Source organism: Hemibagrus wyckioides, linkage group LG15 (assembly GCF_019097595.1).
Source record: "Hemibagrus wyckioides isolate EC202008001 linkage group LG15, SWU_Hwy_1.0, whole genome shotgun sequence".
NCBI classification, from domain to species: domain Eukaryota; kingdom Metazoa; phylum Chordata; class Actinopteri; order Siluriformes; family Bagridae; genus Hemibagrus; species Hemibagrus wyckioides.
In genome coordinates this window covers 21915001-21928929 of record NC_080724.1, presented here as the reverse complement: position 1 = coordinate 21928929, position 13929 = coordinate 21915001, and the positions used below count along the sequence as shown (strand labels likewise).

The following is a 13929-nucleotide window of genomic DNA, read 5'->3' as shown; positions in this document are numbered from 1 at the left end:
GCGTGGCCTCTGTGTCTGTTATTCTCAGTGAAGGAGGCGTGGCTTCTGTTTCTGTTATTCTCAGTGAAGGAGGTGTGGCTTCTGTTTCTGTTATTCTCTGTGAAGGAGGCGTGGATTGGTGCTTTTATAGGAAAATAATAAACTATTATAAAATAATAATAATAATAATAATAATAAAATAATAATAATTTATATCTGTTAAATCTATCACAGTTTAAATAGTTTTGTGCTGTAAATGATTTACTTTATAAGGTTCTAAAAGTTCTGTGAGGTTGTAAGGTTAAGGTTCTGAGAGTGCGCAAACTTTTGCACCCTGCTTCTGTAAATAAGGAAATAAGGAACACTCTCTCTCTCTCTCTCTCTCTCTCTCTCTCTCTCTGGGTGGAAATACTTTCTTAAAATGAGTCAGTGAAGTTTTCAAGAAGTGGAAAATACCAAGAAATGATTTCAGACACATGATTATTTCAACTCTCTCACACCGTTCCCTCCCTGATCCTGGAGCAGGAACCGAATCCTCAGCTCATGACTGTAGTGTAAACTCTCTGTGGCCTTCGCTTCATACTTCACACACACACACACACACACACACACACACACACACACACACACACCGAGGTGTAAACCGATATTGCTCTGCTTCACAATCCTGAGGCTTCCATCGTAAAAAATTCAGAAGCATAAAGTCTTATATAATTTTTCTAAACCTGAATTAATGCTGTGAATTAAAATAACACACACTTCCCACGTGACGTATACACGTTTCCACGTGACTGGGGCATGTAACTTTTTTGTTGGGGTTTTTTTCAGTCATTAAAAAAGAAGAATAAAAAAAACTTTAAGACAGAATGAGTATAAAACAGAGAGTACTGAAGATTCTGGATGTGAAAATGTTTCATTATTTCTAAATCTATTAAGTTTTGCTTTACAGCTTGTTTGAGGTGTGTGTGTGTGTGTGTGTGAGAGAGGACAGATTTCAAATCAAAACAATTTCTTTTTCCATGTAGAAAAAAAAAGCTCAAGAAGGTCAAATTTGATTCAATCCACCTCCAGATTAGCCGTCCAGAGTGGTGACCAATGACCATTCAGGAGAAAGACAGACAGACAGACAGACAGACAGACAGACAGACAGACAGAAAGAAAGAAAGAAAGAAAGTCCACACCAGAAGGTATTATGTGTAAGACATTTACCTCAGAAGTTTTTATTTACGATCGGTTCTGTTTATCCCGATGGAAAAACCCTTGATTTATTAGAAACTATCACCGGGATCGATCAAACGGTTCGGAGGAAATGATTCCCATGCTTTCTTCTTCTCCTTTATAAACACAGTTCAGACGCTAAAACACCAGTGAACTGTGTAGTGAAGCGATTTCAGATGCAGTGTAACACAAATATACACACACTGACCAGGCATAACATTATGACATTATGACCACCTGCCTAATATTGTGTTGGTCCACCTTTTGCTACCCTGACTCGTCCTGCACTGTGTATTCTGACCCCTTTCTATCAGAACCAGCATTAACTTCTTCAGCAGTTTGAGCAACAGTAGCTTGTCTGGATCGGATCACACGGTCCAGCCTTCTCTCCCCACGTGCATCAATGAGCCTTGACCGCCCATGACCCTGTCACCGGTTCACCACTGTTCCTTCCTTGGACCACTTTTGATAGATACTGACCACTGCAGACCGGGAAAGCTGCAGTTTTGGAGATGCTCTGATCCAGTGGTCTAGCCATCACAATTTGGACCTTTTGGTCAAACTCACTCAAATCCTTACGCTTGTCCATTTTTCCTGCTTCTAACATCAACTTTGAGGACAAAATGTTCACCTGCTGCCTAATATATCCCACCCACTAACAGGGGCCATGATGAGGAGATACTCAGTCTTATTCACTTCACCAGTCAGTGGTCAGAGTGTTATATCTGACCGGTGTATAAAAAATATTTTTACTTTCATTGCTGGAGACTGAAAAAACGTCAACTGTTGAATAGGTATAAATCATCACATTTAGCTGAAATTGAGAAATGTGTCATTTTTACCTAATTGTTTTTAAATTAGAAATATTTTTCCTTCACATCAATACTTTTTTTCCCTTTATTTTTCATAAATACAGGAGTAACACAAATACAAACTTTATTATAATTATTATTATTATTATTAATGTAAATAAGTTTCATAAAGTATCAATTTAGTTTATTTATATTTTTATGCAATTTTTAGTCATCACACAGCAGCTTCTTTGCATTTTTAAGTATTATTATTATTATTATTATTATTATTATTATTATTATTATTATTATTATTATAGACAAAATATCATTTGAGTTAGTGCTGAAACTTTTAAACACAGAATGCTCCAAAGAACAAGAAATAAATAAAGAAGAAAAATATTAGAGATATTAAGAAGTCAATCATTTTCATCTCTTATTCTTCAGGCTATAAAACTTTCCATTTTTCTTTATTCTTTGTATTATTTCACCGTTCAACTGTTTATTCTTTCCATCTGAGTGATTATAAAGAGATAAACGTAAATATAAAGGTGTACAAGAGCTTTTAAAAGCAGTGTGTGTCTTTGTCGATATTAAAACAATAAAACTTATAAGTATGAATCTTTTTTATTTACATTTCCACAAAGACTTGATGGGATTTTCCCCCTCGTTCATCTCTGAGGATCCTGACGATCATCTGTGTGTCCACACTGACACCTTGTGGTCAAAGTGAAAGGCTAAAAACTGATCGTGATGAATAAAAATTAGGATGAAAAAAAAAGAGTTAAATTGACTGATATGAATTTAAGAATAGATTATAAACTTTTCAAATCTTTGACTAAATACCAAACATTACAGTATTTTTAAGTGTTGCAAACAAAACCATTTAAAAAATTGAGATAAAAGCTTCAGTGTAAAGGAAAAGCAGGTGTTCAGGGCAAAAAGCAGGCCCATGAAGTTTAATTTGCATATTCATGAATATTTAAAAGGTTATATAAAGTAATTTATTTATGTTACGTAATTTATAGTTAAAATTTTTAAATAACACTGAAGATGATTAATTATTAATCTGATTTCTGTTATAAAGGAGGCGTGGCTCTGTGTCTGTTAGGCTTAATGAAGGAGGTGTGGCCTCTGTGTCTTGAGCTCAGTGATGGAGGTGTGGCCTCTGTGTCTGTTAGGCTTAATTAAGGAGCTGTGGCCTCTGTGTCTGTTAGGCTTAATGAAGGAGGTGTGGCCTCTGTGTCTGTTAGGCTTAATTAAGGGGGTGTGGCCTCTGTGTCTGTTAGGCTTAATGAAGTAGTTATGGTTTTTGTATCCTGGGTTCAGGGAAGGAGGCGTGGCCTCTGTGTCTGTTGGGCTCAGTGATGGTGTGGCTTCTGTGTCTGTTAGGCTTAATGAAGGAGGTGTGGCCTCTGTGTCTGTTAGGCTTAATGAAGGAGGTGTGTTCTCTGTGTCTGTTAGGCTTAATGGACGAGGTGTGGCCTCTGTGTATTGGGCTAAGTGAAGGAGGCGTGGCCTCTGTGTATGTTGGGCTCAGTGATGGTGTGGCCTCTGTGTCTGTTAGGCTTAATGAAGGAGGCATGGCCTCTGTGTCTTGGACTCAGTGAAGGAGGCGTGGCCTCTGTGTCTTGGACTCAGTGAAGGAGGCGTGGCCTCTGTGTCTGTTAGGCTTAATGACGTAGGCATGGCTTTTTTTTTATCATGGGCTCAGTGAAGGAGGCATGGCCTCTGTGTCTGTTAGGCTTAATGAAGGAGGCGTGGCCTCTGTGTCTTGGACTCAGTGAAGGAGGCGTGGCCTCTGTGTCTGTTAGGATTAATGATGAAGGCATCTTTTTTTTTTATCATGAGCTCAGTGAAGGAGGCGTGGCCTCTGTGTCTGTTGAGCTCAGTGAAGGAGGCGTATCATGCTTAGGAGTGCTTTTCAATCGCTTGGTACTTTAATCACGTGCCATTAATGTGTCTGGTAATACAGAGCTAATAAATATTCAATAACAAATGCATCTCTACATCTTTACTAGAGGTAGTAGAACCATAACACCTGACTTAATTTCCTGAAGCAGAAGTTATCTCAGTAAAATTTTGCTGAAGTCTTTAATATTTCAAGCTACAAAGAAAGACACGTACGTCACGTGTGTGTGAAGAATCCCATTTATTTGAGGCCGACATTCATACAGAAGACTGAGATGAAAGGAGATGTGGAGGTTTCATGGAGGAGGAACCACACTGCATTTTAGGAATAAAGATTATTGCTGAGATTAACTGTGTGTGTGTGTGTGTGTGTGTGTGTGTTACACACTACGTACGATTTTCACAGTGTTCTAAAAGGAAAACATGCAGGAAGTGTATTTTGGAGATAATACTGCTGGAATTATACCACGGTGACTTGAGCAGCAGCTACAGCTCGACTATGCACGGTTATAAAGTCGGCTAATTGTCCTTATTATAATTATTATTATCATGCAGATGTTTAGAATTAAGCTTGAAGAGTAACCTGTAATCGACGCAGGTTGATGTCTAAAGCTCGACCGTTTCTGTTTGTGCTCTCTTTCAAAAATATTTGTTATTTTATTTTATGATGGGTTTTTTTAAACACACCCTGGGGCAATAACGTATTGTTTATAAGCATGACCGGCTCATTCACGGAGGGAAAAAAGAAATACGATTTTCTGATCAATTTCAGAAAATCAGCATGGAATGTCGTGTAAGAATTGAAAAAAAAAATTTCCAGGATTTCTGTGAACATAAAAAGAAGCACATTTTTAGGCACTGGTGTAAAAATGGCAAGGTTATTTCATATTATAAAATAGGTTGAATATTTGGCACATAATGGTGAGGAAAAGGCCACTAAATCTCAGCTACACAGTATTGTTATGGAGAAATAAAATAAAAGATTTCCGGCGTGTAAAAAAAAAAAAAAAAATCCGGGAAAAAAGGATATTTCACTTCCCTAGTTAGGCCATGCACGAGGTACTTAAAAAAAGTACAAATAATAATAACAATAATAATAAAAAAGGAAGCCCCATGAACAACCTTTTGACCTCAAGACAATTTCGTGTTCATGTGCTGGTGGACAAATTAATTTGAACAGGAGGAAATAAATATATATCGTACACGTATATACAAAGCTGAAGTTTCGTCTCAGTTCTGCTGCCTTACGATGTGTGTGTGTGTGTGTGTGTGTGTGTCTCAAGTACTTTAGGATCAATAGTTCAGCAGCCAGTCACAATGGATGACGAGGTCAGAAGACTTTGGACCGCTTGCTTCCCAGAGAGCCGTGCTGCGGAGGAGGAGGAAGATGAGGAGGAGGAGAGGCAAAGAGAGGGAAAAAAGAGGAAGTAAGAAGAAAAGTCACGCTGACGAAAATAAAAGGGTTGAAACATGTGAGAGGTGAACTTTCTTTCCTCTCCAAATACTAAGAAATGAAAAGGGTGGAGGAAGTTTATGAACCATGACCGGTGTCGTATATATAAACATTTCGGTTGTCATTTATCTGAACTCCCTGATCTCCCCTTCGGTCACTCCTCAGGGTAACCCTGGACAATCAACTGTCCTTTTCCTGCCATGTTACTAAGGTCATATGTTCATGTCGGTCCCTTCTGTACGACATCAGAAGGATTCGGACATCCGTATCCACACAGGGTGCTCAAGTCTCTGGTCATTTCGAGACTGGACTACTGCACCTCTCTCAGGTCTACCTCTGAACTTAATTCGTCCACTGCAAATGATCCAGAATGCAGCTGTGTGACTTGTTTTCAACCTGCCTAAGTTCTCCCACACCACCCCACTGCTGCTCCTCCACTGACTTCCAGTAGCTTCACTCATCAGGTTCAAAACACTGACCCTTGCCTACAAAGCTAAGCATCCTCTGACCTCAAAGCACCTCGCTCCCTCAGGTCCACTAGCACTGCCCGACTGCTCCCACCATCTCTCAGGGTCAGAGGTAGGTCTACATCTAGACTCTTCTCTGTTCTGCACCGAGGTGGTGGAATGAACTTCCCCTAGATGTCTGTACAGCTGAGTCGCTGACCGTCTTCAAATGAAGGATGAAGACCTACCTCTTCCTGAGACACTTAAACTAGCTTTTATTTTTCAAGGTTTGTTTTATGTATTGTTGTATGTACATATTAAAAAAATCCAACAGCTGATGGTGTCAGTCTGTGACCTACTGGACCAGTGTTAATGTATTTCACAGACACTGTAGAAATGTAAATTTATAATCTATTTTTATCAGAAAATGAAAAACACATGTAAATTAATAATAAAAAAAAGATAACTCTCTGTTCTACTCAACTCACGGGCCGAGAGAGAAAATCAAACACTGAGAGAAACACAGAGCGACCATCAGAAGATGATCTAAAACATTTAACAGCAGATTTTGGGATGTTTTTCGGTATCTGATGTCACGCTCCAGACATGTATTCTGAATGTATGAATTTTGCCGCATCGTATTACAGGCTTTCCATACCCTCAAGAAACAAACTTCATGTGAACGCAGCTTAAAACCCCAAACCTTAACTCAAGACCAATTCATTCTCTCACAATGCACACTATATTGCCAAAAGTTTTGGGACACCCCTCCAGATCATTGAGTTCAGGTGTTGTTTTTCAGGGGTTAGGCTCCGCCCCTTAGTTCCAGTGAAAGGAACTCTTAATGCTTCAGCTTCATACCAAGACATTTTGGACAATTTCATGCTCTTTGTGGGAACAGTTTGGGGATGACCCCTTCCTGTTCCAACATGACTGCACACCAGTGACCAAAGCAAGGTCCATAAAGACATGGATGAGTGAGTTTGGTGTGGAGGAACTTGACTGGCCTGCACAGAGTCCTGACCTCAACCCCATAGAACACCTTTGGGATGAATTAGAGCATGAATTAGAGGTCTTTATGGACCTTCTTGTGCAGCATCAGTGCCTGACCTCTGGGTCATCCCCAAACTGTTCCCACAAAGCATGAAATTGTCCAAATGTCTTGGTATGAAGCTGAAGCATTAAGAGTTCCTTTCACTGGAACTAAGGAGCCCAGTCCAGCCCCTGAAAAACAACACCTGAACTCAATGATTTGGAGGGGTGTCCCAACACTTTTGCCAATATAGTGAATGTATTATTTTTATCATGTTTTTGTTTGGCAAAACCAGGCCACATAGGTGTACAGTGTAACAGCATCTTTAGTAAATAAAAGACAGCAGATGATGGTGAGGTCATGTGGTTCATACCGTGGCCTGTTTATAAAAATGAGGTGCCAGTTCCACCAGCCAGGACGATTCCACCGCAGTCACGTCTCGCATGTAGTACCTGGACGTCTGAACCACCTCGTTAAAGACCACCCTGAAATTACACGCATGAAATGTGAGTATATTATCCAAATCCACAACTTTCCATATCCTAGCTACGTCTGAATATCCCTGAAACTCTACCCCAAACCAGCAGTATGTCTAAAGTCTCAGTATTCGGTAATCAGGAGGTGAGGAATTGACTGAAATAGGTACTGAATAAAATGCTATAGTTACTGACTCAACTGAAGTAGGTACTGAATCGAATTTGGTAAGTGCTGAATCTAATGCAATAGATACAGAATCAAATGCAGGAGGTACTGAATCAACTGAAGCAGGTACTGAACCAAATGTAGTAGGTACTAGATACAAGGTATTTTCTTGCATCTCACACAGAAATTATAAATGATACGTAACTCTGAATTGAAGTAAATTTATTCTAAGAAAATTTCTAAGAAAAGTCCACATGTAGAACCTTCGGTAGAACGGCTTCACAGGAGAAAACTTGGTACTGTTATTTTGGCAAATGGAACCTTCACAAAGTTCTGAAAACCCCAGAAAGCCTTTACTCTCATAACTTTAGTTTCAGTTCAAAGCAAACCTGCAGTCTAGTATCTTTCCTCTGTTTAACTACATCATTAAAATATATTTAACAAAGAAAACAAGAACCATTTCGGAGGTTTCTCCCCATAAAGCACAGAGTTGGGATGAATGTGAAGCTCCCGGTCGTCCCGTAAAGTCCTGAGTGTGAAAAGAACATGAAATGTTGTACATATAATTAAAAAATTATAATATAAAATAGTTAATTAACAATGATTTATCCAGATTCTAAATCATGACTGGCCAGAAGGTGCTGATTCATTTTAATCTGTTTCTATAGTAACAACTCACTCAGTTACGTGTTCTCTGAAAGAAAGGAGTCTCCAGTGTCAGAGAGTAAAACTGTAATTTTACGTTTTCTCTTTTCTTTTATCTTCAGGGCGAAGGATTTTTTCTGAATTATTAGCTTCCTGTGTAGCTTTTAGAAATGTTCTAAAATAACTGCATGGATATCGTAACCGGTGATCAAACCTAACACAGCTCCTGTTCTATGATACACAAACGCAGTGATTAACGTACGTGAAGGGAAACGTCTCACCTGTAGGATCCGGAGTGATGCAAGCGAGCCGCGTTAGCAAAGAATCCTGACACGATGCACCTCAGGATGACATCGGGGTCTCCTGAAAAGACATACAACAAAATTCAAATGGCAGAACATGAAGGCATTTAAACAGTGAGACATTTTGAAAAACTGTAACTAGATAAAAACAACAAAGCTGTAAATGAGGGGGTGTGGCTTATTTGATTGACAAGCTTAGATTGAAAAGTTCTCTAAACATAGCCACACATTTTTAATCTTATCATCATCTTATCAACCATGTTGTGTTCTCACTCTCTCTCTCTCTCTCTCTCTCTCTCTAGTTCTTTAAGCATTAATCGACTCTGAGTCGATTCACTTTGGCGCGAACGCTAGTGATGAAGTGATTTGACTCCGAGTTGATTCACTTTGGAACAAACTCTAGTGATGAAGTGATTTGACTCCGAGTTGATTCACTTTGGAACAAACTCTAGTGATGAAGTGATTTGACTCCGAGTCAATTTACTTTGGAACAAACTCTAGTGATGAAGTGATTTGACTCTGAGTCGATTTACTTTGGAACAAACTCTAGTGAAGTGATTTGACTCTGAGTCGATTTACTGTGGAACAAACTCTAGTGATGAAGTGATTTGACTGAGTCAAATAACTTTGAAGTGTACTCTAGTGACATTTTTATCATAAAGTGTTTAATCCGTAATGAACTATGACCTTCACTGGAGGTTCGAGGAACTTTGAACTTGTTCAGCAGGCGTCGGAGCTGCTCTCGGACCGTCATGGCTCGCAGTAGACCCTTATAGTTCAGGAAGTGCTCCTGACACCACTGAGAACTCTTCTGATGCTGCACGTGATAAAATAAAGCATTTGTTGCAAGGATTGAAGTCATAACTTGACGAGAGACAGGTTAACAATGACCAAACCTTTGTCCTGACTAACCTTCACAAACGCCTCGTAAATGTTCAGCATGGTCAGATGATCGCCTTCAGCCACGGCGAACTTCCTGTGCTCGCGCGCCTGACGGTAACAAGGAGATTAGGTTAGCGAAGTCTCCATAACAACGGCTCATACACAGGGATTTGTACATGTCAACAACATAATCAGCATGTGGCGCTGTCTTCTGTAAGGAGAAATGTCTTTATGTAACATTTAAGGAAGGAGTCTCCAGAGTCAGGACAGGGGAGGTTACACTTTTTCAGGGAGTGAGTGAAAACACATTAACGTGGGATAAAAGAAACAGCTAGTCCACTTCACTGATTATTTCATTACTTACACATCACATTATCTGCTTGTTAACATTTCCAGACTGATGTGACAAATAATGAGTCATTTACAAAGGAGTCGCTCTCATATGATTCAGTTTTTTACCTCTTCTTTTTTTATGTTTTTTAAATAGACATAAATATTGTTGTTAGTCTCTCAGCGTAATGTAATGCATATGATTCCATGGGAACATCTGAGCTGTTTAAATATCGCAAACACTACGTCCGGATTAGAAGGAGCCATTTATGAATCAAAAGAGTCGACTCTCATGGTTGAGCTAATTCAATTGAGCTGATTCATTTTTTTTTAATTGCAGGAGTCAGATGATGAGATTTCTCTCACAGAAAGGACTAAACATGTCTTCAACAGAACGTTTATAACATCCATCATTTAATCCGACAGAGTACTTGTTCTAATATTATTTATTTTGTAAGTGTGTATGTAGTGTGTCACTTTAGTGAGATAAATCATTTACAGAGTGTTCATCTTAGGTTCACAGACGATTCTCTAAACTTTATAAGAACGAAGAAAAGATGGACTCACGGCTGCCTTCTTCTGATTGGACGGCACCACGAACACGTTCTGGATCTGCATCATAGCAGCGATGGTGATGATTTCCTTGGAGCAGCCAAAGTTTCCCGATTCGAGGAGCATCTTAGCGAACATGGGGCTGAGGGGGAACTCGGCCATGCGGACCCCCACCGGCTCCGTCAGACGCCCGTACTGATCCAGACCTAAACCCAGACATCACATCAGCAGGTTTTACACCTGTTTTTTTTTTTAGGAGTTTTAATATATCACTCCTCAGGATCGATAAAACCGTCTCTTACCACCGAGAGCAAAGAGCAGCTCCAACGCCTGCACCATGGTCTGAGCGGGGGGCGGCTGAAACGGAGAACATGCTCTATAAATCACTCTGTAACAGGCTGGTTTTGGAAAACAATCACTTTTTACAGCTACAGACAAAAATATGAATGATAAAATAAAAAGTTTGAATCAGAGTGAAAACAAATCCTTTGGGCCGATTTCACATGGTAGTGGTTTGTGTTTTTCTGAATAGAACCATGTTCTTTGGAACAAACTCTAGTGATGAAGTGATTTGACTCTGAGTCGATTCACTTTGGAACAAACTCTAGTGATGAAGTGATTTGACTCTGAGTCGATTCACTTTGGAACAAACTCTAGTGATGAAGTGATTTGTCAACTCGAGAGCAGGAAGTGAACATGCAGTGAATTTTAGGATTGTTTTGTTTGTAAATCCTGCTCAAATAATCCAAAGTGCAGCGCTATAGTGCATCAAAAAATATATTTCTTTAGATAATTATTTAATTATTTATTGAGTATTAGGCCTGTGTTATCTGTGCTATGATCCATATGTCTGTGCTACTGCATGCTCCACTCACAGACAGGAAGCTAAAGCGCAGAACATTATCGATGCCCAGTGCTTTGAGCTGGAGGATGACCGGAGCCAGATTACTGCGCTGCATCTCGGGCACGGTGCTCTCCGGAAGCTTCTCAAAGTCTTCCTCTGAACAAAAACGACAGAGTTTAGAAACAGCAGAAAAACAGATGAGGTGTGAGGAGACGAATTCCGCGTGACGCACCCGTGTAAAGACGGAAACATTTCCCGGGCCGGTTGCGTCCTCCTCTTCCAGCTCTCTGAGACGCTGAGGCTTTGGAGATGGGCGTCACCACCAGAGACTCGATGGCCGTGAGTGGGTTGTAGCATCGCAGCTTGACGAACGCACAGTCGATCACAAACACGATGCCGTTGATGGTGATGGACGTCTCAGCGATGTTTGTAGCGACCACGACCTGGCAGAAAAGAGTTTACATTTCACTTTACAGTCCAAACATCACAATACCTCACTTTTTTTCCCTGTGATTTTACTCAGGAGACGTTTGATAATTAATACACTGATGTGTCCAATCAAATTCAAGAATTATTATTATTATTATCATTATTATTAACCACATCTCATAACAATCACAACATAATCCATCGATAAATAAATATCTTTTTACAAAATTTACAAAAGCTTGTCCAATGAAAAACTAATAATAATCTAAAGATATTAATAAATAACAGGACCAAAATCAAGCGATGAAAGGGGTCCAAGCACCACAGCCTTCATAAGGTTTCAGCTATAAATCATAACATTTTTACAATTTATGTGCCATCGACTGTGGTTTTTAAAAGTAATTAAAAAAAAAAAACATCAAGATATACAAATCGCACGTCTAATCTAACGTCTAATTAGTGTTTAATCCGTCATTTCTAGCCATCATTACCAATAAATTGATCTGTAAAACACCAGATTTGACAGTTTAATAGTTTTTTTCCCCTCCAAAATGTTCCAGTTTTAATTCTTTAGTCATTTTTTTTTAACATTATCGTCTGGCATTTTCTCTCTCATCCCTAAAATATATATATATATATATACACACACACACCAATCATACCAATATATACCATACACCAATCAGGTATAACACTGTGAGCAGATCCAGGTGAAGTGAATAAGACTGAGTATCTCCTCATCATGGCCCCTGTTAGTGGGTGGGATATATTAGGCAGCAGGTGAACATTTTGTCCACAAAGTTGATGTTAGAAGCAGGAAAAATGGACAAGTGTAAGGATTTGAGCTTTGAGTTTGACGAAGGGCCAAATTTTGATGGCTAGACCACTGGATCAGAGCATCTCCAAAACTGCAGCTCTTGTGGGGTGTTCCCGGTCTGCAGTGGTCAGTATCTATCAAAAGTGGTCCAAGGAAGAAACAGTGGTGAACCGGCAACAGGGTCATGGACGGTCAAGGCTCAGTGATGCACGTGGGGAGTGAAGGCTGACCCGTGTGATCTGATCCAACAGACGAGCTACTGTTGCTCAGATTACTGAAGAAGTTAATGCTGGTTCTGATAGAAAGGGGTCAGAATACACAGTGCAGGACGGGTCATGGTCAGCAAAAGGTAGATCAACACAATATTAGGCAGGTAGTCATAATGTTATGCCTGGTCGGTATATTTACTTGTCTAAATGTTGTCTGATATCACTCTCTATTTACCACAAGCAAGCAAATTTCAAGTAAGAAATCAGACAAGAGTCAAAACGAGGGTCAGACCTGAAATATTACCATAAGATAATAAGAGAGGAATGAAAGGGGGCGGGGCTTCCAGGGCAGAGTTTCATTAAGGAAAGAATAAACAGATTTGCCATAATATATTCCAAGCTTTATAGTTAATACAGTAAGCTCATTTCTTTATTCACTATATTATATAAATATATTTTTTTATTTATTTTCATCTTTCAACTTTATTTATTATTTTACTTTTGTTTTTAGTAAATTTTTTTTTTTGGTTATTGACTTTCAGAACAGCTCTTCTAATGTCATAATGTAAGGATTATAATTTTTTGGTATACTACCTGTCGTGATTTGTAACTCTGAAAGTTTGAAATTAAATAAAATAAAATAAAAAATAAGATAAAATAAAACAAAATAAATTTAAATAAAATTAAATTAAATAAAAAAAATTAAAAATTAAAAACATAATAAAATAAAATAAAATAAAATAAAATAAAATAAAATAAAATAAAATAAAATAAACGAAGCCTGTCAATCATTCCAGACTCCACCTGCTCACAGGCTTATCCACTATTTTCATTAAGAGAACAATAGAAGGCTGATCACTTGCCATATTTCTGAGGGATAACTCACAGAAGCGTATTCTCACAGAGCCCTGACAAAAATACCTAAACTTAAAGCTGAGTAGAGATCACAATCGCGGCTGGGACACGGAGGAGTCCTAGGAGGAGTTTCTGGAAAGTCTTTTTACGATCTCAGCAGCCGTTCTCAGACGTCTGTGTAAAAATGATCCATTTTAACTTCTTTATATATCTTTTTAGAACTGGTCACTCGTGCACTTTCACCTTTCGGACAGTAGGTGGCAGCCTCTCGAACACCTTCATCTGCTCAGAGTAGGGCAGGCCTGCGTACATGGGCAGGACACGCAGGTGTTTCTTCATGCCGTGACGAGACAGAGAGCGAGCCTGATCCTGCAGCATGGACACCACCTTCTCCACCTCCTCCTACACACACACACACACACACACACACACACACACACACACAGTTTATGGTTGCTTTGGAAGGAGTCTCCAGTATCAGAGGTGAAGCTTTAACTTTACATATTATGACATCTTCAGCAGGACAGAGGAGTTACGAGAGACGACATGCATTGTTTTGTTAAGAGAGATAAAGGAGCAGCTGGTGACGGA

At 39.2% G+C, this 13929-nt stretch overlaps 1 protein-coding gene across 2 annotated transcripts in view; it reads right to left on the bottom strand.

The window, feature by feature from the left end:
• Nucleotides 1–4121: 4121 nt before the first annotated feature.
• The window catches only part of dhx35 (DEAH-box helicase 35), a 31890-nt gene continuing 22082 nt past the window's right edge, over nt 4122–13929 (bottom strand). Inside the window, exons 11-22 of one of the 2 annotated variants that reach the window (XM_058410862.1) lie at nt 13582–13740; nt 11261–11471; nt 11060–11184; nt 10487–10541; nt 10200–10390; nt 9333–9410; nt 9108–9237; nt 8400–8481; nt 7931–8002; nt 7205–7316; nt 5186–5268; nt 4122–4724 (exon numbers count right to left, since the gene is read on the bottom strand). In XM_058410862.1, the coding sequence (XP_058266845.1) occupies nt 5230–5268; nt 7205–7316; nt 7931–8002; nt 8400–8481; nt 9108–9237; nt 9333–9410; nt 10200–10390; nt 10487–10541; nt 11060–11184; nt 11261–11471; nt 13582–13740 (1254 nt within the window). In that variant the 3' untranslated portion in view covers nt 4122–4724; nt 5186–5229. Of the gene's footprint in view, nt 5269–7204; nt 7317–7930; nt 8003–8399; nt 8482–9107; nt 9238–9332; nt 9411–10199; nt 10391–10486; nt 10542–11059; nt 11185–11260; nt 11472–13581; nt 13741–13929 lie in introns of both variants that reach the window. The other variant, XM_058410861.1, reaches the window with a different exon arrangement.